At 36.3% G+C, this 25,715-nt stretch overlaps 2 protein-coding genes and 1 long non-coding RNA gene across 6 annotated transcripts in view; 2 read left to right on the top strand and 1 right to left on the bottom strand.

Moving 5' to 3' along the window:
• Nucleotides 1-738: 738 nt before the first annotated feature.
• LOC656230 (shifted) lies at nucleotides 739-2,811 on the bottom strand. 3 transcript variants are annotated; one of them, XM_962773.4, is made up of 8 exons: nucleotides 2,602-2,808; nucleotides 2,384-2,485; nucleotides 2,100-2,257; nucleotides 1,660-2,046; nucleotides 1,408-1,608; nucleotides 1,262-1,357; nucleotides 1,008-1,214; nucleotides 739-958 (listed from the first exon to the last, which is right to left on the bottom strand). In XM_962773.4, exons 3-8 carry the CDS (start codon nucleotides 2,254-2,256, stop codon nucleotides 948-950), a joined length of 1,059 nt encoding a protein of 352 aa, XP_967866.1. In that variant the 5' UTR covers nucleotide 2,257; nucleotides 2,384-2,485; nucleotides 2,602-2,808; the 3' UTR covers nucleotides 739-947. The 3 variants fall into 3 exon arrangements, with proteins under 3 accessions (XP_967866.1, XP_008190892.1, XP_008190898.1); XM_008192670.3 differs by having other exon boundaries at nucleotides 1,408-2,046; nucleotides 2,602-2,810; XM_008192676.3 differs by lacking the exon at nucleotides 2,384-2,485 and having other exon boundaries at nucleotides 1,408-2,046; nucleotides 2,602-2,811.
• Nucleotides 2,812-4,131: 1,320 nt separating this feature from the next.
• wry (weary) overlaps nucleotides 4,132-25,715 on the top strand; it is a 43,542-nt gene continuing 21,958 nt past the window's right edge. For both annotated transcript variants that reach the window (XM_015984402.2, XM_008192660.3), the window contains exons 1-4: nucleotides 4,132-4,266; nucleotides 8,096-8,523; nucleotides 20,082-20,326; nucleotides 22,585-22,754. In XM_015984402.2, coding sequence (XP_015839888.1) covers nucleotides 8,149-8,523; nucleotides 20,082-20,326; nucleotides 22,585-22,754 — 790 coding nt within the window. In that variant the 5' untranslated portion in view covers nucleotides 4,132-4,266; nucleotides 8,096-8,148. The remainder of the gene's footprint in view (nucleotides 4,267-8,095; nucleotides 8,524-20,081; nucleotides 20,327-22,584; nucleotides 22,755-25,715) is intronic.
• On the top strand, nucleotides 16,539-20,081 carry LOC107398860 (uncharacterized). The gene is made up of 3 exons (XR_001575594.2): nucleotides 16,539-19,606; nucleotides 19,702-19,935; nucleotides 19,994-20,081. It is a non-coding gene; the product is annotated as an uncharacterized LOC107398860 (long non-coding RNA).

Consider the following 25,715-nt stretch of genomic DNA (forward strand, 5'->3'; position numbering starts at 1 on the left):
AATGTGTTTTCGCAAGCAAGGCAACCTTGCGTGTTATTTACTTGAAGACCTTTCCAATTATTGTGATCAATTGCAGTCGCTTGACGCAAATTGAATTGAATTTGTTGTATAGTTTTCAATGAAAAAAAATTGTAAATGGCCTGTGGCCGCTCCATCGGGAATTCTTCCAATATACAACGCAATATTTGCTGTGATATAATCACGAAGAGAGTAAACTCTCTATTCATCAGTTCCACTGCAATAACTGCTTCATCAACGCACCGCTTTGGGCACTGTAGACAAAATGTAACTTCAAAAACGGCCTTGATTGATGGTTGATTGGAAAAATCTTGATGAAATTAGCTAAACTGGATCAGTTTTTTAAATAACCGCAATCAAAGTTCATTCATATTTTCTCGGTAAAAAACTGGTGGATATAAACAAGAAAATAAAATTTCCAATCAGCGATTATAATTAAGCGTTTTATAGTTCCGTAATGATTCAATTATTGTGTACAGCTAGGAAAAAATGCGCTGACGCTCGAGAATTATCCGCTCTCGCCGGTCAGCTCTATTCAATATGCAGTGAATAAGCGACGAAATTGTCAATAATGACACAATCCACTGTCCTTAATTCAGGTAGAATGCGAACTTCCAACTCAATTAAAAATGTCCAGTGCAGTCTGATTGCACTCGACGTTATCAAATTAATTATCAAAGTTATGATCCGGGCGCTTGGTCAGGTCAAACAAACACGGGGTCAAGCGGTTTTGCCAATTTTATTAAAATAGTTAAAAAAATACACATATTCTATATCACAAGCGATTGTCATACAAAACACTTAATTACAAACAAAAGCTTACATTAAAAATATACTATATATAAAATACAAACTTTACAAAATAATTTTAGTATAACAAAGTGATTAAAAAATCAGTGTTCGTCGTTACAACAATATGGCAAAGTCAGTTACATTGTCACTGAAAAAAAACCGGTTAGAACATTTCAATATGGCGACGTTGGACTTACTGTGATGGCAAAGTCGTCCGTACCATCCCGGGTCGCAAACGCACGTGTTGTCCACACAGGTGCCGTGTTTGCAGGCCAGTTTGCAGCTGCTTCTGTGCGGTTTTGCCTTGCCAATTTCGCAATGGTCGCCGCGGAATCCTTGGGGACATCGGCATTTGTTGATGCCGCGGCATTTCCCGCCGTTGAGGCAAGGGATGATGCATTTGGCTGCGGAAAATAAGTCATTTTTGCTTTTTTAACACTGGGATACTTACAATATTCGCAGTGGGGCCCGTAGTAGCCTTTGGAGCACTCGCAGGTGTCTTTCTGGACGCACTTCCCGCCGTTCAGGCACTTCTCGCCGCAAATACCTGTTAATGTTTCAGTTAGGCAGAGACAAAGGGCGGAAATGCGCATTTACCTCCTTCGCAGTGTCTGCCTTGGAATCCCGGGGGGCAGCTGCAAATGCCAGGAGAAGTGCAGTTTCCGCCGTTCATGCACTGCGGATAGCACAGTGCAGTTTGACAGTACTGTCCCATGTACCCTTCTGAGCATTGACAAATTTTTTCGTTATTGCACCAGCCTTGGTTGGCACATTTTTTATCACACTCAGGGTCAGGATCTATAATTTTTAATTCTTTATAACTGTATAAGACATTTTTTATGTTATTACTTCTCTGGGAACATTCTTTACGTAGTTTGAGACGCAAAGGCGTCCCATTGAGAGGTTTTCCCTTTCTACTTTCAATCAAAAGCCCTATTCCAAAGGGGGCAACCCCTGAACTGTTCCCTAAACATGGCAATAAAATACTAAATTCTTTAGGCCGTTTCGGCACTCTTCCTTTTGTTTTAATTGATATCACTGGAGCTTCTAAAATACTCTCATCAAATGACTGTAATCGATCAAAATTATAATAATACTTCTTCATCCCTGCTTTCCAAGTAAAATTAACATAACTAACTTCAGAAGGTATGACTGGTAAGTATTTTTCAAAGTTCGGATCTAATATGTATGGCAGTACATTGCCATTCACAATTGCGTAGATTTCCATCGACATACCTAAATAAGAAGCATTTTATAACTGGTTTAGGGTAAGGAGGGTAATGACGTACCACTGAACATTTTGACCTGTTTCTCGTCAATCCATAGGGCTAGGTCCCCGTTATTTCGGGGGTCGTTTTTAGGGTCATTGCGGGATGAGACACGAGTTACAGTCAGTAGAAAGGCGAAAACCAGCAATTTCAACATTGCAATTATCTTCAGCAACATGCTAAAACAAAAATAACATCTTACCGACATGTATTTTTAACTTCTGTAGCAACCTTGATTATTAATAGAAAGATTGCGAGAAAAAGAATTTCTTTTATTAACCAAACTGAATCAAATTTAAAATTACCATTAATAACGTAAGCTTCATTCCTCTTGAGAGTGCCAGAAATTTAGCACAAAGTTTAATGGATGGCAGAAAGCTACATTAAAGCAAATTGCGCCTGGTTTCCTATAAATCAAAGCGTTTTTAGAAGCATTTATTTACATTTCTAATGCTAATTCTACCCCAGATACAATAGCCAAAGCATTACTCTATAAATAGACACAAAACAAACCAAAACTTACCTATAGCGATCTATTCAAACTAATATTAAATTAAAGATGGAGAAGCGCAGCTCGGCAGAAATGCAGTAGTTTACTTAAGGCGACCATTCAAATTCAAGTTATGTTTGATTTACGATAATTCTCAGAAAATACAATGTAAATACAACTGATGTCACTCCCTTCCATGGATACAATACGTTTCTATAATATATGCATGCACCAAGTTCCGGCATTGGCAGCGACCTCTACTAAAAATGGCTTTCAAAACCAGCAGGCAACTTCCAAAGCTTGCGTGGTACAGCAGCACTAGTCGCTTAACAAGTGCCGCCAAAAATCAAATCTCACTCAGAGTTATCTAATATATAATATATATATTATAAATATATAATAATAAGATATATATATATATATATATATATAATCATTATATATAATATATATTATACATATAATATTTTTAATATTGTCATTATAAGTAAGTTTTTCTTCTTTCTATCTTCTATTAAAATCAAGTAGGTACTAAGCTTTGCTATTAGTGATAAAAGTGTTGTTATATATCTTAGAACATTTGCTTCTGGTGTTGTGTTTTTTATGAGAGAGAGGATCCAACTCCGATGGAGGTTCTGGTTTGTTGGTGCCGCGGAAGAGGTCGCTGGTTTGTGTTTGCTCAGATACAAAAGCGCGTTTCAAATCCGAAAATGCGAGAAATAAGGGTAGTTGCCTTCGGCTTATTGGGGATGTTTTGTTGTTGTCTGTTAGATGACGCTTTGCGTATTTAGTGGGTATGGGCGTAGGGGGCGTTAAAATTTTGATAAATTTGAAATTAGTTAAATTGGTCGTTAGTTTTTGGATATAAGCGGGAAATAAATTGGTTGGGGGAATGTGCGGAATAGGGTAGGTAAGTAGTGTGCTCGTAAAGATAATGAATGTAATAAAATCAAGTTTGTGGGTAGCGCCGGATATAAAGTTTTCCTGGCGGAATATGTGACTTAAGTTATTAGGGAATTCCCTTAAATCCCCACGCAGAAAAGCGCGTGAATGTCATTTAAAGTGTCTGTATTAGCAGCATCTGGTTTTGGGAGCGGTATCGTCACAGATTAAATATTTGTGGTTTCGCTGTTCTGAATGTTAAAGTGGTTTGTTTTATGGCAGATCATCAAGTGTCTATAAACTGGTCGTATTGAGACGACTGGAATTAGGAAAGTATTAAATAGTCGAAGTTTCAACAGTTGGGAGCGGATTAATTTGAAATATCGCGGAATTTCAATGAGCCTCCCCTAAAGGATCTCATCACAATTGCTAATAATAAATTTAAAATAACGTCTCAATCCTGCTGTGATGCACCGAGTTTCAATAATGGATGAGGCTATTTACATTTTGAATGTTTATTAACGGCTTGGCGATTTTTCATATCGGGGGTTGGGACTTTCAACCTCTTATCGGGCACTGCATGAAACTGTGTCAATTTAAGCGAGTGTGTGACGTCGCAGGATGCAGGAAAGGCGTCTACCGATCCAGCAGGAATAGGGCGCAGAATCCCAATCTCGCACGGATTCTGCGTTGGACCAATATTCATCGGGAATTATATGAAATGTTCACCAGAAGGTAATATTCAGGCAGTTCTGTTCTCTCGGTAGCAAAGCGCGTGTGTTTGTTTACGCAGGGCCGTTATCGGCGAGGTTATCGGTAAGTTGCAATGACAACTCTGAAATATTGCAAATTGAAACAGGACCAAACTTTCATGTATATTTCCGACGATTTCCCTCTTTTATTCCAAAAATTTAATTCGCGAAACTTGACAAAAAGCGGCTCGCACAACACGTGCTCATTTACTCGGCTATAACTCAAACCGCAATGTTTTGATAAATGAAGGATTAGAAGAAGTTTCAAAGTTGATTTATAGGTGCGCGGTTGCATTTGAACGGTTATATAAGCGACCGACACCACCAATTCGACCATTTATTAATCAGGGCCGTCAAATTTGTCAAAATTTTTCAAAGCCGCTTCATATTTTTTTAATGCACTCTACTTTAATGAGGTTTTAAGACGAAACTTGTTTTGGCAAATGGGCTGGAAAATCACTTTTCAACATTTAATAAACTAAATGGAACTTCAATTGCACAACTAATGCTCTTATCTTAAATTAAGGCGCGCCCTTTTACGGCTCTCCGGGAGAAAAATTCATTTTTAATTAATTAATTATGTGATAATTAAGTTAGGTGTGTGTTTTTGTAATAACATTTGTAAGTACTTTTCTGTTGGAAAATTAGCATACTTTTACAGCACATCGAGAATTTTAAAGCCGATGTGCACACGGTTGGTTTAAATGGCGTTAAATATGATTTACATATAGTTTTCGCGAATATCCTCCGTTATAGGAGAGTGCTAAAAGCCGGAAAATTCCGGCTGTTAAAGCGATCATCTCCAAATAAAAAATACGAATAAATTAGTATGAATAATAACGTGTTTTATTTTCTTCTTTCCAACAATTACAATGTCTTAACAACCATTAATTTTAATATTTATAACGGCTATTAATGGGGTAGGTATTAATTATTATGAAAAAGAACGCGCTCGTTTTGCTTCCTCTTAAACTGTTTTAATTTAAACTTCTTTGATACTGCAGAGATTCTCTTAAATTTCCCCAACTCTTTTATTCAGATTTTCGTGGATGAAAATGTTTAATTTTCTCTTTACACTAATTAAGTTAAAGCAATTTGCAATGGATGTTTATATTAATGTTGGAACTTTGTATGCGCTTTACCATACATAACTGTCAGCACCAATCAGTCGAAAGATGAAACGGCACGAATTTGTTCAGCGAACATTACATTTAATGAAATATCCAAAAGGCTGACACTACGTCTTAATTAAGCCCCTAACAAATTATACACAGCATAAATCCAGACGCCCTAACTCAAAAATTACACGGCCAGGCGCGAAACAAATGCTACATCTGTCAGGTGATTATATAACTCTAAGAGCCACTTGGCTGATGTCTGCAAGGAAACTCATCGAACCATATATTATAGTGTCACGGATACTCGAGATTTAGATCGTGGTCGGTTGGTTACATTGGACTGGATTTTTTTCGTATAATAGACGACATTCATAGCATGGGAGTCTCACTAAGACGATTAGGCGACGATTCAATATCCCCGACGACCACTAAATAAAATTTAGTTCGGCTTCGCTCAACTCAAACGGAAATTTTTGTGCCCATTTTAAGGGGTTTTGATGCTGTGGATATGTTCGAAGAATCTCTTAATGAATTATTTTTAATAGCACGGGAGTTTGCTTTTCATTTCGGTTGAATAATATTAGCACCAGTGAGGGCGATGTGTTGTTTAAGTAGTGAATATGTGGAGCATACAAATTATAAATAAATGTTTAACTTGCTCCCAAAAATGTGCCAAACATCAACACTTTTCCATGCAAATGTTTTGTTTCATTTTTTAGGTAAAATTAGAACAAACAGATTCTGTTTCACGTTAGCTGAATTACGGAAGTTCGTACTTCATTGTAGTTTGCGAATTGGAACTGCAAGCGTAATTTATGTAGAGAATATCTAGCCGATTCGTACTCTATTACTTACTGAAATAGTCTAATAATTTATAATTTTAAACCGAATTGTTTGGGAGCTTCCGGCGAAAAATGGTGGATGCGCCGGGATAATATCCATTTAAGCCGAAAGTTTGATTTAGTGATATGTGTGTCGGAGTATGATCGACTAATGCAATTTTTTCACATTTCGGATGAGCATCATGTTTGTTCAGTAATGCATAAAGCAATATGTACACGATGTTAGTCAGCAGTATTTGTGTGTGCATTGACTTGTGCATTACCTGTATTGCATATGTATCCCCATAGCCAGATTACAAATTATTAGTGCATGGCGTGTCTGATAAACGCACGAGATAAACAACGTTCGGCTGTCGATAACTGTTTTTGAAAAATTTGGTGGATGCGCCGGGCTGCGCCATTTTAAGAATTAGAATCGCGATAGTGTCATTGTAAAAAGTGAGCGAATCTGTCATTTGTGTGCGTTATCAGGCCCCTGTCTGCTAAAATCTGGTTTGTCGAATTTTTTCGAAAGAGAGTCGATGTTAAACGGATTATTTCGTCAGGGTAATTGTGAGTGGGCTTAGGAATGAATTACCTTAATTCGATGGTAAGGACGAGATTGAAATTATAGGAGTTGTGTAATAAATCGCTGAGAATATTGTTTCAGGGGGTTAAATTTGTTGAACAAGGAGCGTAAAGGGAGTGTATAGGATCCTTAGGGTGAATTCGAAACCTTTTTGCGAAGGGGCGTGATACATCTAATGCATTAATTCCAGTCTCTCGCCTTCACTCCCTATACTTCTCGGCATTGATGGTACTTCGGAAGCAAGAGAAGGTGAAAGGGATTTTCAAGTGCATAAGCGAATACCCGGCTTGTTTCTTATTGCGCTTTCAGCGACATGTGATTAAAATTGATAATCAATGAGGAGCACTAAGAGATTACCGCCTAATAAAGGGCGCGGAGGTTATATACCCCTTGCTGATTTAATTAACGGTCCTAATTGATCTGTCACGAATTTTGTTTATCAACCACTACGCAACAACGAACATTCATAAATGAAAAGATAATGTTCCAAAAAATAGTGGGTCAACCAATCGATAATGGCTATAGCAAGATAAATAAAATTTGTTCTATAAACATCATCTCTTTTTGTTGCTTGGACTCGATAAAGTGATTAAATATTTAGCTGATGCAAAATTTCAATTTTGTCACCGTGGACTAATCACACTCTGATAAACACGTTTTCAGATAATTTCGCCAAAACTGAAACTCGTTCGTTACATTTGACTGCCTGTCGCTGCTTCAGCACATCAAATCCACATTGTGAAGGGAAGGGAAAATTAATAATTTTTTACACCATGTTGTAACCGAGACTCTTGTCGAAATTGTCGATTATGTTTTGATTTGAACTCTTGCCCATATAGTTTCAGCACCTCATTTGAATTAATGCTTTGAAAAATTAAACCGCTGAAATAATCGGGCATTTAAAACCGAATAAGCGTCTTACAACTTAAAATTTGTTGCTTGAATTAGCGCGAAAAGATACGGCCTAATTTCGGATTCGCCAGTAACGTTTTACCGGTCTCGCCATTTAGGCGCCAGGATCACAATTTAACTCGGAATTAATTCCTCTGTACACTTAAAATTAGCCATTGTTTAATTGAACGTACTGATGGCTTTTAATGATTATGCGAGAATTTAATAATTAACTTATGTTTTCGTTTAGTACTGGTCGAGTTATTTAATTAAAATCCAGTAAGGTTGTGCATCCCGTACACTTTGACTTCTTTTAACCATTTCAAGCGTGGTTAATTTTAACCAAAAATTTATCAACTCATGTGAAAACCGTCGACCGGAACTTGTAAATAATTTCCTTGGCGGGGTTTCTGCTATCCCGGCGCCTCCACCATTTTTCCACGCTTCGGCTGAATGTGTTTCTCGTTGTTGCAGGAGTCCGCAGATGCGACTAAATTAGGTGAAAAGTGTAAATCGACTTAATCAAAATGAAATATCGGATCTTAATCGCGTCACTCTTCTTTTTCCCCTCGAGCGACTCTTTCTCGACTCAAAACCCGAATGTGACTTTAATTCCAAGCACTCCGGCCACAAGCTCGACTCAAAGCGTCACGGAAAGCAAGGCGGATCCGGTTGGCAACAGTCCGGTCACTTCTCCGGTGCCAACGACGACATCAGCAAATTTCAACCTAAATACCACGACGGAAATCACCGAAACACGGCCGCAGTATCCGCCTTTGCACCGAGTTCTCACACCTATCGAGGAAAAAATCCAGGCACTTGCCTGCGATGTGCCCGTTTTACCCACGGAATATCGCATCTGGAAGGGAAACGAGACGCACGAGCTTTTATTGCCGATAACGGTAAGTAGTAGAGTTGACTATATCTCCGCATATTTCACACGTCGCTACAACAAATTGGCCCGGGCGTTATCAGCCCGATTAATGCCGCCACCAAAATTTTCGATAATAGCGCACGACGTCCCGGAATTAACCAATTCCGAGGGGAATCAAGACAACAAGAGTTTTTTAATTGCAGCCAAACTCTTTTAACCGTAATATTTTGCGAAAGTTTAATGCGAAACTAAAAAATTAAAATTTGCCAAAATTATTTGTGCATTTTGAGATGCAAAAATAAGCCATTTAAATGCAACTGCTATGTAGAAGCTCTCTACTATTTTACAAATTTAAATTATATTCGCTCTGTTGGTTTGCTCTGCTTATAAAATAGCTGAAAATTTGGCTAATCAGCCTATAAAAATGCAAGTTGAGTTGTGAAAAATATTAGTAAGTGTAATTAAATTGTTCGGTTAATGAATATTGAGAGAGTGGGTGTGCTTTTACGTAACGTTTCAACTCCGAAATGTAAGGAACACAGGATTTTCGCGGCCTATAACACCCCAGGGGGTGGCTGATTGGTTGTCAAGTTAGCTGATATTATTTTTGAATAATTCGGGCGCTTGAAAGGCGTAAAGTTAATTAATATTATTTGAGTTGTTTTAGAGAAAGGAAGGGAAACTCCCTCCAGTGTTTTTAATCCAGCATCCGCAGAATCTATAACACGGTATTCTCCGCAGCGTTTAACATCGCGAAGTTGCCGCCAACAAAACTGCCTCTAAGGCTTTGGTTTTGCCTTCTATAAATTAAACGCTTCGGTTTGTGTGCGGTTTCTGTTTCCTTCCATTAAATTTTTGCGGAGAAAGTCGAGAAATGCACTTCCTGGGAAAGCGCGCATTCTTCGACTTTCCGACCGGATGTAAATAACCGTCTCGGTGATTTTTATTTAACAAGTGGCGCGTCGATTCGTTTCATTGCTAATTAAGAGCAATTAACGAAAAATGAAAGCTGTAATCTCAGTTCTAATGTCAGACAACCGCTGTGAATGGGAGTTGAATCCACAAACTTCGGTATTTAATCCAACACTTTACCAGAGGCCATAACGAGATAGCGCGATAATCTTCGTGCCAACTAGTCTACTGATAGCTAGGTACTGATATCGAAGATTGCGGCTTCCAGTTGCGTTCAAAGGAGTTTTTTCCCTTTCCGATTGCTTTACTGTTCTCCGGAATCAGCTTTGTCAAAAGCAGACCCTAATTATTAAAATAACATAAACCAAACGCACGCCTAACTATTCCGTTTAATTAGTTTTGGAATTTTCCACCAATTCACGGTTTTATTTTAATTAACTGCGGTTATAGGACTTTACGTTGCTCACAAGAACACACGCCTCGAGTAATTGCGTTTGTGTCTCTACTAAATTTCTAAATTACTTACGGGCGCTATTCTTACACTCAAAACACATCAGTACAATTGCGACTAACAAGCACGGCGAGCCAGTTTGATACTTGCTTGACAGAAGTAAGCAAATTTTTTGCTTCAAGGGTGTATTAATTAATTGCAATGAAGCCGCAGTTGAAAAATTGATCCAAATTGGCGGTTACATAATAATAATAACGCAAAATGAAAAATGTTTACTTTATCAAACATAATAAGTTGATCCAAAAGAGCGGAAAATTGGAAATTCCTTCGCAAACAAATAATTTGCTTTATTACTCGTACAGACATAAAAATAAAATGATAAAATGATTAAAAATACAATATCTTTCACATTCCCTGCAGCAAAATCTTTTCCTGCGTAATTTTTTTCCTTCAAGCAATTACACCAAAGCTATCAACATAATTGAAAATATTGCCGGAAAGATACGAGCACGTATTAAAATAATTCCCTTGCTAAGTTGGCAATCAAAAGTTTCATCAATTAGGAGTAATGAAACTAATTTGTTTCTTTTATTTATGTTTGGTGCTTTGATGTAGGTAGCGTTCAAATTTAATCGAATTTGGTCATTAAACCGGACGTAAAAAATTCAGATATATTAGATGAAAAAAGCTGATTTACTAAATACAATAACACGAGTCAAAAGAGCGGAAAATTGGAAATTTGTTTATAAAATGAGAAGATGATAAAAATGACGTGGATTGGCCCTGGCGGCTGAAGTTGATTAGCGATTGTTAAAAATTCATTCGTGTTAATTAATTTTCAAATTATGTTAATCAAATATTGGTTTAACCGCAGAAGTTAATATCGTTGGAAGGTGCTTTTCTAAACAAAATTTCTCTTAAAGTTACGTAGAAAATTATTGTTGTTAACAAGTTTATAATTAAAATATACATGATGTTAAAGAAAATTAGGTTAAATTTAAGGTGAGTAAATCTATGAAAGGAGGGTTGAAAAAGCCAGAATTGAACGAATAAATTTTGTATAATCGCCTTTGTCACCCCGAGAATTTAGTCGTCTCATTTTCATAATTCATGGCGATTTCTTTCGCATCTTTTCATTATAAAACCGCTTAATTTGGATATTTTTGAATATTATATTGATTGAGTGAAACTTTTGCAATAAATAATTCTACTTGTCAGAAGTTTCGTGCAAGGGTTTGTGTTTAGTGACACAGACAAATGGCAATTGCATTCAGATTTGACTCCTTTATTGTTAACATTAAAATAATTGCACTTGAAGCGAAATAAATTATTCGAAATCTTGGCATTAATTCTAAAAAGTAAAGGAAGTTATTAAAGGTTATTACTTTTAAATTGAATATTAACTCCGACGGTTTCCCGAAGGACTTGCTTTTGAATCTAGCACCTTTAATTTCAAATTTCAACTTATTTCATATAGAGTTATTAATTGAGTGCATTGAGAGCCAAAGTAAAGTATAAAACTTAGTTATCGGTTGAACTCTGATTAACTTTAAATGAAAGTTAATCATAATGGAGTAAATTTGACTCTTATGAGGTTGTTTTTCTTGCGCTGATGTAAAAGTTTTTAACAAAGTTGTGCTTCATCAGGACGACATTTGCATCGGTAATCTATACTCCCTGACGCGAGCTTTGAAAGCTCTAGTGAAAAACGCAAAAGCTCAAAGTCAAAGAAATCACCCGTCGATGATTTTTTAATTGGTTGTTTGTCTCGTAAGAAGTTCAAAGTGTGCGTTCTGTTGTAAACAATTTATTATGCAGCGAATGCAGACGGTAGAAATCCTGATAACTTAATATTCATACATCACGTTTCGCGCTAGCGCTGCACATAAATGCTGCAATAAAACTTATTCCCTCTTGCTGATGAGTGAATAAAATCGTGGATGGGATAAGTAAGTATTTTATTTAAAAAGTTTTATTTGCACGGAGGATCATCCATCATGGCTTTCTGGGGACGTTAGGTGTCAGAAACTCTCAAACGGCGGTCAGGTTTGAAAATTAATCCTGTCAGGAGGCCTCTACGCAGGATAACCATTTAAATGAAAAATAACCCCTACTACTTTGTATAAGATGCTCGTATATCCCGTAATACTGACACTATCTATTTAAACATGTTTTGTACGTATATTTCGCGAGGCCAATTTGCGTTTTTGCCATAATCATTTCACACATAGTCACCTACTCGGACAATTTATCTTCTCACTATTCACCCGCGCACAAAAATTTTATCTCGCGAAATACAAAACGAGACGGAAAAAGTATCCGACGTCTTTCAAACGCGATGTCCATAAACCAATATTCCACCATAAACGTGATTAATCTTTCAAACGGCATATTTCATGAATATAAAAATACCCAAAAGCGAGTAAATTATGAAAATTCATATATATCTTAGTCTGGAGCACTCCTAAGTCGATATAAAACCCTTAAAATATACACGATGCAGTATTTCTTTCCTGAATACGCTACTCCTGAAACGAAGCCTTCCGAAACACTCCAACACCATAGTAATAAAACCTAATTTCTTAACTTTCTCGTAAATTACACGCAGAATACAATAATGTTAATCTGCTCATAAATTCAGCGCGATTCATTCGAAAAAATTACATCCAATACCAATCTCCGCAATACACCCATTACAAATCTACACTTTTCATCTCACGAATTTTTATTCCCACTTTAGATATTTCTTCACTCGCAATACACCATATTTATTTCTTCCAATGTTTCTACTTTGCAGTTATGAGACTGTTTCCGCTCTAGCACGCATTCTGTGATAATGCAATAATACACAATAGACGTTTCAGCCCGAATCGACTTTATTTTCATTACGCGAAAAAGATCTCATCTCCTACAAAAAACCAACTCAATTAGCAATTGACTGCAAATCATTTTTAAAGTAAATGTTTGAGAGCAATTTTCTTGGCACCGTTCACAAAAACAGTCCAGCACTATTTTAGTAAAATAAATTGACTTAATTAACTTTTCCATGTTTCAATTCGAGATACCAAAATACACAAATTGGTGGAAGTTCTATGAATCCAACAAAATTAATTATTTTTATCATTAATTCAAATGATAAAATCACGGAGATTGGGTTGACTGTTTACGACTTCGAAATAAGTTCGTCTAGACGGAAAATCGAACGAAAACTAAATGAATAAACTGACTAAATGGATTTTATGAATAAAATCCTCTTAATAATGTCATTTAAAATAATTAATATAAAATTTCTATGTAAACGCGATTTGCGCACATGCATGTTTGATCAATAAATTGTAATGTTCTTTACTTGCCATTAAAAATTGTTAAATGGGAATTGCATTAAATATGTGATGCAGCGAATCTCTTGCGCTTTTGAAATTATTGAAAAAGTTTCTTGTTTTTTACTTTTATAAACGAACGTGACATTTTCTAGTGATGTGTGCCAAAGAACAAATCGATGGCTAAGTGTACGACTATGTTGAGTGCTTTCTCGAGATGTACAGCTCCAAAGTGTCACTTATTAATCTAAAATAGTTAACGTTGTAATTTCATCCAAGTGCAAGGAATTTGCAATTTTAAACTTATTTTTAATGCACTTGTCGGCTCGGTTTTATTTATGAAAGCAATTTTGAAATGAAATTGTGCAAATAATAAAGATAAAAGGTGCTAAACTTAATATGGCAAACACGGTACATTTAGATATATGAAACAATATACATATCTTGCCATTTGTTTTATTTTTGAAAGAAAATTTAATCAGTTTTCTCGGGAGCGAAGTCTACATTTCCGTCTATGATTATTGCAATTTTGTCTAACGAGGTTAGTTTTAATCTCGTGTTTCACGTATGTGTTTTTATCGAATATCGAGCTTTTTAAGCGAAATAAATTTAATTTGAAATCCGCGCAAGAAAGCTTAGCGGGGCAACCGGTTTATTCCGGGAGTGTTACAATTAATGTGTTTTTAAATTAGTGCGGATTATGCCTCCCTCACTCCCTTATAAATGCAAATTGTGTTCCATGATCTTTGATGGTTCCAACAATACGTAATAAGCTTCCAGGTGAGACAATGTCGGGGTTATTGCCTGGCTGTTTCGCTGCATCGTTGAATTAAAATTTTCTTTTTAACGGCAGACGATATGACGTGATAATATTTTATCGAATGAGAAATAGCCGCATTTCTCGCCACAGGTATGCGAAACTAAACATATGTCGGGAGGCATATAATATATGGTACCCCGAGGTGCTTATTTGCAGGAATCAGGCCGTAACTGGTTTTATTTGCGATGGCCTGTGATCCTTTCTGGTAATCCGGGCATTACCGGCCATATGACATGTAAAAATATCGTAAAATTTTTATTGTGGCAAGATGGCGCCGGCCACCATTTAATGCAGTAATCTTCTTGTGGTCGATCTGAACCGGATCGTTTAATTCCGGGGAGTAAATCTGGGGAATCAAGAAATTTTCTTGCGATTTAACGTGATTTATGTCTGAAATAATAATTTAAGGAAATCCTTTCTATCCTGAGGTAGCATTTGATGGGATGGCAGGGCCGGTGCAATTTATTCAATTCCGTGCGAATGGTTCTGGGGCAATAAACAGGAAATTTAATTTAAATATAGCTTAGCATAAATCATTAACTAGTCTGGCAACTATACAACTTCGGTAGGCTTTAGTGTCTATGTCGACATTGTTCCTCATACATCAAGATTCCAGGAGCTTGTAGCATAAATTAGCCCTATAAAATACCGGATATCCATGAACAACACGAAACTTGGAATCTGCGTTAATACTAAGAAACACGCCGCTTTGAAACGGTTGTAAGTATACCTGGTGTTACAACTTCATTAGAAATCCTACAATAACGATGTTAATTAAACGAAAACAATTGCTAATTTAACTTGAACGCACTAAATTTACTTAATTTCCTGGACTATTTCTATAAGCTAAAGCCTACTTATGGAGGACATTTGTTTCAATTAAATTACCTTCCAAGAAATTGAAATTACAACAAATAAAGCTGCGGGTCCTATTCCGGTTAACTAAATTACCGACATGCAATGCTGAAACGGAAACCTGAAATCAAATATTGTGTTCTCTCGGATACCCGGCTAAACTATCACAAAGACACGCTAATTACAGTCTTATGTGACTTTGCTACCTTCTGTTACTACCACCAAAAAACACCAAATCGGCTCATTTTCAATCTCATTTAACCACCGTTTAATGATTTCAGCCTTCATTTATTTCATTTTCGTGATTGAAATCGCTACATTTTTCGGATTCAGGCCCCAGGTCGTTAATTTTTTGTACATTACACTGATCATTCTGCAGTTTATCATTATATTTGTTGGTACAAGTAATTAAAACAAACAGATTAGGTTCTCCCAAAATAATTAAAAACTAACGGTCCGGATATTTTATATTTATACATTTTATTCATTTTTAACGGTCAGTACAAGCGATTGAACAAACAAATAATTAAAAATTAATAGGGAATGAAGCTTTAATAATTCTTCGTTTGGCAAAGTGAATAGATAGTTAAGTATTCATAATCTATGCAATTAATAATTTTCGCTCTGTAAATTACAGATATTTCGTGTAGTCGGCGGTTATTTATGCAAGCTGCTATTCATTAATCACAACATATTATAATAGCATCCGAATAACAAAAATATTTTCAGGTAATTAATTACGGTGAGATTTTAAATAGTGAAATATTCCTTCCACATCAAACAAATTAGACTGCGATGGCAATTTTAAACTATAAATTACCTTTAATAGCTACTTGTGGTCTCACAAAGGATTTTATGGATTTGGCGCACTACAAAGTTAATATAGAATCCATTCATTACAGGCTAGTCAAGAGTTTTTAATATCTCTTTGTGAATACAAAATGAATTTTTTCCAATATGTGATAACAAAATGCATCTGCATTGGAGCAGCATTTTTCTAATCGTTTCAATACCTGTCTGTGTTTGCTGAAATCCTTGAAATGGTGCGCTCTATTTTCGAAGTAAATGCCTTGTAAAATCAATTGGACTGTGACGAATAGTTCCAGTAGCAGTTTCCACAAATATCAGCTTTGTGTTCAAAATGTTTGCAATGGAGCTAAATAACATTATCCACTAATGCAGCAGTGATTTAGCAGTAGTTTGTTTTTTATGCGTTAATTCGGTTTAACAGCTTCGCTGAAATTCGTTTTGATAAACGATTCCTTCTTTGTTTGGAGGGATGCAAATTTATGGGCATTTCGCGGTTATGGTGCCAAACATCGGTGTTAGATTGGTGACATCTTCTTTTAGAAATTGAACTCAAACCGAACTCGAACAAGAACGGAACTTCTAGTAAATAATATAATATTCCGACCACGATCTCAACTTTATTCTTCAAGCTCACAGAAAGAGCGAATAAAAAGTGAAGTGACAAGGGCGGAATTATTATTACAAAAAGGTTTGCGAGTAGATATTTCTTTCCAAATTTATACAATCTTATTATTTTGATTGGTTTATTTTTCCCAGAGGGGTTTATGATTGCGCTTTAATTATCGTTTGTTTTACTCGGACAAATTTATACAACACTCTAATACAAATACGTGCACCACCTATACAAATCCCAATTTAAACACAACGTTAGATTTATTGTCCTCAGCTCGACAACAAAACCTACTCCAACGTATTTGTTTTTCGGTTTTTGTAACACGCCAAACCTTTTTACCTTTGCGAAATTTGAAAGTATCACAGCCAAAAAACATTATTTCGTTTGTGATATGATCTCGTATTTGTTGAAACGAGCTTGCAGAACCTGCATGTGCACCATACTAATTATATGATAGTGCTATTGCACCAAACAAAAATACAATACCAGCTGCAATCTAGTAAAACTTTGGATTTTATTTCGCAATCAGGATAATGCGATTTTTTAAAATTACAAACTTCAAAATGAATTCTGCCAGAGGTTAACTGTGTCTGATCCATGTCCATAGCATGATGGGGAAGTTATTAAACCGGTAGGTGCACTGTAGTGAGTTTTAAATAGCTTTCATAACAAGCGAGTGCATTTTAACAGTCTCATTTCGGCAACATCAAAACAAAGAGGAACACTTCCATTATTTAACGCTTCTATTGTTCTTATTTTACAAAACCCTTTACTTTCACTAATTAGTTTGCTCCGTCCAATAGTTTCGCCCGACTTCTAGTTTGAAGCTTTTGTCGATAACAGTCACCTTATTTTCCAACACTCTTAATTAACAAAATTTATCACCTTCCTCGTTATTAATCGTCTTTATGATTTATCCACTTTTGTTTATTACGACAAGCTGACTCGCAAATATTTCATTAAATGGCAGTATCAGCATAATAAAAATTAACTCTTTTATACTTGCTTCGCCTTTGAGCTTTCATCTTTTTGTGAATTATTTGCCTTTCACGGTAAAAACAGTTTTGTTGATAACATAAACGTCCCTCGTTATACCCAAATTGTCAGCAAATGATGTTAAGAAATATCAGGATTATTAATATTGCGCCTACACTAGGTAACAAAAGACTGTCTCGTAAATTAATTGACAAGGGCTCTATATTAAAAGTTGCGAAATTAATTAAGGTAAATGACACTTTTAACTCGATAATTGATTACGTTCATTTTGCTTATTCGCACATTTTGTAATATTGCCTGGCAAGATTAATTTATTCCGAAACTGGGAACATCTGTATGTATTATACGCAACTCATATTTTAGCGCAATATTTGAGAGGAGCTAAGCCGAAATTGCGGTACTCTTTTGATATCTAATCACGGCTTCTCGTGAACGAAAGAATTTATTGCACATTTGCTCATAACGCATTATAATTACTTATTAATATTGAATTCTGTCGTCATTAATCAGATTTGCAAGTTTGCATAATGAGGTTTGGAATGAGAGCGTAAGACTGGACAATAATGGATCAATATTGCATGTCCGTGGTGGACTTGGTATAAAATAAAGTGGAGTGAGATTGAGATAAATTTCTTTTGTGATGGGGATGGTGCGGTTCTTTTTTTTTAATTTGAGTAAGTGACCTTTGAGGAAGAAACGTGGAATGTGCAGGAGTCTTGAGATAAAAGCTTAATAACGATTTAGATGTATGAAGTGTCTTTGACGTAGTGGGAAAGCTCCCTTTGTGCAGTTGCGGTTGCATATGCACAATCCTAATTATGTGCCTGTAGAATGGAATTTAGCTAAGCTCATAATGGGAAAGAAATGGAGTTTTAAAGCGAAAATAGGAGAACGTATTTAGTAAACAGTAACATAACGCAGAATAAGTGCCGGAGGCTTAGCATATATTGCAGCCGACTTTCCGGCATGTAAGCTAATAGTGTTGTATAATTGATGTATAATTTGGGGCCCAGGTAAACTTTCCACATAACTGTAGATATTCATCGTTGAGAATAAATTAGTCTAGGGTGTGAAATAGTTGGTTTGTATTAATTTTGACAAACAATGCTATTAAGTTTTCAGTGGATATCGACCCATTTCCATGGTTATGGCTCATGATACTGAGCGGTTTTTGGTTAATTAATAAAACATGCAAGTGCGCAATCTAAATTGACAACGTTAACCCTCGGCGGCGGCAAGAAGCGGCACCGATTTTCTAAATTGCGAACTTGTCGACAATGGCGCGACTTAGCACTGAGTCAAAGGTGATTTATTGTTTATTGTGTTTTTCTTTAGGCGCAGAAGTTTGTCCTTAATATTGATTGGGACTATTTTCCATCACATATCGTTCACGGCTAAAATCACCACTGATCTCGGCCGAGTGGCCAACGTTTTACGCTTCACGGGTGGCCGCATTGAAGACTCTAAATGCGATGCTTGCGTCGCTCCAACCCATCACTTTATATTCTCAATTTTAAACCCGCTATTAAGGCACTAGAAAAACTGGCCACTTCAACAGGAATTTCAATGAAACACGGATTCCGGACGACGACCTGCTCGGCACAAAATTCCTTTTTGATTTTAACACCAGATACCGACAAGTCCTGCCCGATTTTCCCTTTAAACATTTTCCGTTTTATTGCCTTCAGCCCAAATCATGGGAAACATACACCCAACCACTCCAGACTTTTATCGCACTTGCGTCTCCAGGACCTCGATTATTCCGATGGTAATTGAAAAAACTTCTACACAAATAATAGAATTAAAACGAAGATCCTGTTTCTCCACTTTTCCCTCTTGTTTTCTGACACTTAACTCTCATCCATTTAATACCGCCACCTTTTCCTAATTTCTTGAATTTCTTGTCACGAGCTCACTACTTTGCTTCATACAAAATGAGCAAAAATTTGCGGCTACTTTTTCAACAGGGTCGCTAGGTTAATTAGAATTTTATTGATTTTAGACTTTTATTACAAAGCGACTTTAGAAAACGTTTAGACCTGACTAACAGTCTGTTCGGTTTTTTATCACACTTCAAATGTACGACGACGAGAAACAACACTACCCGAGTATTTTTCTTTACAACTTGGGTCGATCGAGATCCAGACGTGTACTGCAGTTACGATGCAAGAAGTCAATGAACAAATTAAACATAGTTAAATCCTTCAGTTTGAACAAAAGATGTGGTTAGCATATTCCCGGGAATTACAACCAACAATGAGCTTAATAATAAATTACGCCGATGTAAATACTCACATATTTATGACTCTTACCGTGCGGGTTGTTTTCACATAGGTAACAACAAAATTTAATATTATATGTAGCTGTTTGATGTATTATAAATTTTGTTTTGGGAAAAATAATTCCAACAAATGGAATAAAATATGTAGACATTTGGCAGCGTGGACCTTTAGAGATTATGTAGTATTAGCGATAAAAGCCTTTGCTATTAACACAGACTTGGCATCGGTTCAGAATTAACAAAAGTTCCAATATGAAAATAATTTTTTATTATGTTCCAACGAACATATCGGGAACACCTACCCTCGCATAATCATTAACTGAAAGAAAGTGCGTCCACGTGCTCGAGTGGCTTGAGATAAGCTATCTGTGTTGTTATAAGGGTTAGTTTATGATTGTTTAGCCCGTGAGGGTTTTGCAGCACTTATAAATCTGTTGTAGCTGACGTGTGATGTTTTGTTGTTAATGATTTCATTAGAATTAGCTACGGGTGGAAGGAATAGAATTTAACACTCGTCCTTGAGCACAGGTCCCGACGGACTGTTCTCAAACGTCGGTGGGATCTAAGAAGTTGGGTCAAGGGAATTCGACTGAACCTAGTATACTGAATACTACTGAAACATCGAATTGCCCTCATTCTACGGCGCTGAGCTGGGACGGCTCAATCGAGATACAAAGCGGAGATGTTCTTTTAGTCCGAATTGATGATTCCCATCTCATTCAGCATAACGCAATTATGAACCAGAGCAACGACACTGACCACACTCTAAACAGGTAAGGACAAAGGATGCGAAATAAAGCGGATTCGTCTCTCCGTCCACTAATACGCAGATATTCATTAAATGGAGATGAAGGTTTCTTTGTGGTCTTTTTGCCCCTCGATTGACATCCACTTCCTCTCATTGTTTTATTTTTTTCTCAAATTCGGGGCGCTTTGTCCTAATCTTTTGTTCGGTGTTTAATTATAATGTATTTTGTTTTGTTAATTTTGACATACCTGGGGTTGGGGCCTGAAAAGGTTTCTTTGTGGCTCCCTCGGGAGGCCGAGGTTTCATTTTTCCGGAGCTTATCAAACCAATTGCTGGGAAATTAATAAACTTGCGTTCAATTGTTCAAAATTTAAGGCGATGTATTAGGAGAGAAATAAAAAGTGGCAGTAAAGAAGCACTTTCATTCTCGCCGTATCCTCTTTGTTTATGTTTTCATTTTCATAGCAAGAGACTAGCGGCAGTAATGCGTCGGAGCATTTCAACCCCCCTTGGCACCATATCGCATAAAACGTAATAAATTCACTCACTGCACAAACAAGAAATGACGTTATTCTTATTTACTGCATAGCGTTTTCGGATTGATAAATGCTCTAATTTTTTATCGCACAACATTCGGTTTTATGTGGCGTTATTTAAAATTTCGGCTCGATTTAATGCTTTAAGCGGTGGGAATTAAAAGGACGACTGTTACCCCAAGTATCAATATGTAGATACTGCACTCATAAATAACAATTAATGACCAAGAAGCAATAAGCCTGCAACGTGAGCACACCACTAGTTAGAATTATTTTTATTATACCGCCAACATAAGCAATATATTTTCCTTAACGTCCAGGAGGCAGCAGGAAATTATTCACATTGGCCTGGAATTGGAGAAACCGAACAACTCAATAGTTGTTAAAAATTTTCACAAGAATACGGAGCAACAATAGTTGGGAGTTTAGAAGTGGAAGCGTGGGTTCGAAGTTTATTTTGGTCAACGTTTCTCTTTGGAGACACTTCGATGCATGCGTTGGCCTTATTATATCCACAGGGGCTTTAAGTATTGTTGTTATCAGCTGGATACTTGGCTAAAAGTGAATTTAGATGGAAATTTATTAAGTTAGGACTAGTTCTGCGTTGAGTAATTTCGCTAGAAAAAATTGTTTCTCTTATCACCCCCAACTTTAAAACAATAAAGATGAAATATGCACGTGATACTGTTTTTTCCTTTCCACATAATTTTATCAGGCAAAGTTGTGCTAAACTTCTTGAAAGTAGATGATGTAATTTTAAAGGCAAAACTTCGTGACGTGGTGTATGTTTTTTGAAATTTTGGAGTATTTCGAAGCCGACTCGTATCGTAAATCTTGTTGTGTGCGAGTGGATTTTAATAATTCAAATTTAATCATTAAACTTCACTAATTCGTATTTTTTCGAAAGCAGGGGATGAAACTTGGAGAATTTGTGGTGCTAATTGCACCAAAGGGAGCGTCTTTAATGTGTTGCCTCCCAGGACTCGCACCACGTTCGCCACATTCTCTCCCATTATACACACAAGACGAAATAAATAATCAAATAAAACTTTTCCATGTGGGTGCCCCGCTTTCTCGAAAATTTATAAGATCAAGTAAAAATATTTTGTGACTTTCTGGAACCATAAATTTATGAAGGAATTGGCAAACTCGTTGCGGAAAGAATGGGAAAATTCCAGTTGCAGGTAGAGCCTTGTCAATGCGAGTCGGCAGCAATATTGTAGCGATATTTTTCTCGTAAAAAACGTCATTTGCGTTTGTGAATAAATCAACACTTGCGTGTCTTTTTTTCTTAAGGGAGATCTTGTAATGAGATACATCCTGGAAACGAAGTGGAAAATGACTTTAATATTGTACATCACCTTCATCATCGTAAACCAATTCTCGGGAGAATTGTTCCTACTTTATGATAGAAGGCTTGCAATACGCCAGATGCCCCAAGGGTAATGCTTCTAAAAGGTCAGTTGAGTTTCGGGTGAATTCGCGTTAAATATTTTTCGTCTTGGACCGAAAACTGTTGTAATTCCGGTCGAAGCAATTGCATTCATTACTTTCGTGAATATTTAACTATGATATTTCCGGGTTTCATCCGGATAAATCTTTTTAGTTAATAAAAGTTTCTTCTGCAATAAACCTCCAACTTTGTCTTACTTTATAGACTAGTAACCTCTCGGGTCTTGTATTTAAGCTCTGCTTCCACTATTTTACAATTTCATAGTGAAACAATGGTGTTTTGCCTTTTTTATAGGTTAATGCACGAACCAACGACCGCCGTTTATCAAGTGACCAGAACGGGGCACGACCATTGCGATGTCACCGAAGGAATTTTACTAGACATCACTCCTTTAAAAGTGGATAACCAGAAAGTCGTTACGTTGTACGACAAGGATTTAACGTTGGGTATCAATCTTCTTATTGGTAAGTCCCCGGAAATCATTACTTTACCCTTCACTTACAAAACACTGCTCCTTAATCCCGGCATTGACAGCAGAAATATAAAAAGAAACTTCTCATTTCTTCCAATATTCACTCGCTGGAGGTAAATTATTCGAACGAAACTGAACATAGTGAAATATTTGATTGTAACTTCGTTAGGTCTTAACGACCCTGACGCGTCAAAATTTAACAGCAATCATCACTACTAATAAGGCCCCTATAGTACACAGCCACTTTTAAGGTAAAACACCCCGATTTTCAAGGTAGTTAAAAAAAGTAAAAATATTAAGCAAATTAGCCCCGGTTTTCAAGGTAATCTAAAAAACTAATAAGGCCCCATAGCACACAGCTATTTTTTAAGTAAAACGCCCTGATTTTCAAGGGTAAACAAAAAAGCAAAAAAAAACGTTAAAACACCCCGATTTTCCAGGTAGTTAAAAAAGTAAAAAATATCAAGCAAAATAACCCGGTTTTCAAGGTAATCTAAAAAAAAGCACAAAAACACCCCGATTTTCAAGGGTAAACTAAAAATCAGAAAAAATTGTGAAAACACCCCCGTTTTAAAGGTATATTTTAAAATTAACATTTTTAAGGAAAAGCACCCCGATTTTCAAGGGTAAACTGAAAAGAAAAAATTAAAGAATACAAATCCGGTTCGTTAATAAATACTGTTTTGACATCAATTTTCTTGACGCCCTGTTTTAGGGTGTCTGGAAAATCTATCTTTTTAAGGCCAACAACCTGATTTTCAAGGTAACTCAAAAAATGCAAAATTTATAAGGTCTCCCTCAGAACAATTTGTTTTTTTAAAGCATTTTGCCCTCTTTCTATTGGGGCTGGGGGCCATTTCAGCACACATATGAATATACGATTTCGGTCTAACAAATTCGGCCAAGAAAATTCACCTTTTTGAAAACACTTAAAATACGCGAAAATCTCTTTTTATTACATAGGTACTGTAGTGAGACCGTGATTGGTGATGGTTGATTGATGTTTAAATGATTTACAACTTATTTAATTTATTTATTTAATTAATCTTGAATTTTACTTTTGTGTTTTTTTTTTGAAATGATTTGGCTCGTCTAGTTAATTAATCCGCTACATGATCATTTCACTTACCTACGTTGTGTTGTTTTGATGTACGAAGTCACTCTTATAGTGATATCCCAATTTGATCTTAATTCTTATCAGAAAGGGTTCAGGATTTATCCGTAACGCAAGTCCGGATTCAAAGTAGTGTCAAAACGCCTGGGAGAAGAAATTTAAACCACAAGTTCCCTCCAAAGTTATTTATTACAAGAAGGATGAATATTCCGTTGGATGGATTACAATAATCAATGGTTATGAAAGTTTGATCAAATTTGGCCAATTGTTATTTGTGTTTGTATCGTAATGTCGTCAAAACATACCTCAGAGTCGTAACCACAATTCGTTTGATCCAACTAAATAGTTTCGAAGTTGCTGAGTGATACGAAAAGGTTTTATTGATATGATATGACGTTAATATTTAACATGAGTTAATTTAATTCGATAATGTCCAAATAAATTAACCTACGTTTCAGATGATATTGTTCGAACTCATAGGATCCAGGCAATTGACAACGCGTTTCTAAATTACTTGTACCAAAGGCGGATTATAACATGCTCGCGGAATCTTTGATACGTGCATCGCATTGAATTTTGCGCCCTAGTGCCGAAACTCCGTCTCCGGTAAAAGTCAGGTGATCAACACCTAGGACAAATTCCGAACAAACCCGGACATACAAGCTTTTACAAATCAATCTGAATAAATGTAGAAGTAATTTCTCTTTACGGGTTTCACGTACACGAGCTTTGACAAAGACTTGTCCAGAACTTTGCCATTTCGCGATATCAGTTTATTACAGATAACCACGGATGATTATGTCTGCTCGATCGTCCGTAGTAGCCTGCAAGTACGTGGAAGTACTTGCCGTTGGGACGGGAATTACAACGTCCATTCTAAGTACAACGGGCGGAAACTACGACCTGCCACCGCGTCTTAGACCTTGTTAAAGTTGGGGAAGAGCGTCCCCGAGGATTACGACTCTTCCCATGAAGATGGCCAACTCACGAGCCTGTAATTTCTGATCTGGACACAAAAGAGAAACACTCTTTTGCTTTATCGCCTAACGCGTTGCGGAAGAGAAATCGTTCTACTCTAAACCTATCCTTAACTAGCAACAAATCCTTCTATTTCGTAAGGTTTTGGTGTATGCAACCTTAAATTATCTGTGTACAACAGTTTGAATAGCACCGTGGGTTTTGGATTTAGACTTTTGTTGTAGTTGAATATTTGTTTGATGCCGTTTCACTCAAATTTGTCGTAACAGATTTATAAGTTAGAAGCAAAGAATATAAAGAACTTTTAATATTGTAATTTATAAGGTGTGATGGTTGAATTGAAAAATATGAAATTGTTTGATGCGAGTTATTTTAAGTAGAAAACGATTTATTTAAAATTTATATAGCTGACGTAGTACGAAGCACAAGAATTTAAATAATTACTGGTCTTTTCGGCATTTCCGATGCTTAATAACTTGGTGGTTACGAGAGAATTTATGAAATGAATGATAATGATCACTATTTCGAAATGACTTAAATGATTTAATATTATAATATTAAATGAATAAAAATTAATTAATCCTTTTGAGGGCCTACCTAGAAATTTTAATCCTCCTAACGCAGGGTGTTAGCTGCTTCCCAAGTGTTGCAGTTCGCAGCACTACCTAATCGAACGAACACTAAACTTGTCTCGTTTTTAACTTACTCACTAATCACTAACGCTATCACTTAATTCAAGAATTTAAATTAATTTAATTTAAATTACGATTAAATGCACTTAGTACAATTTAGACACTAAAAGGCAAACGAAGATGTTTTTTAAATTTATAAAAATTTAAAGGACAACACGACAATCGACTA

Source organism: Tribolium castaneum, chromosome 10 (assembly GCF_031307605.1).
Source record: "Tribolium castaneum strain GA2 chromosome 10, icTriCast1.1, whole genome shotgun sequence".
Classification (NCBI taxonomy): domain Eukaryota; kingdom Metazoa; phylum Arthropoda; class Insecta; order Coleoptera; family Tenebrionidae; genus Tribolium; species Tribolium castaneum.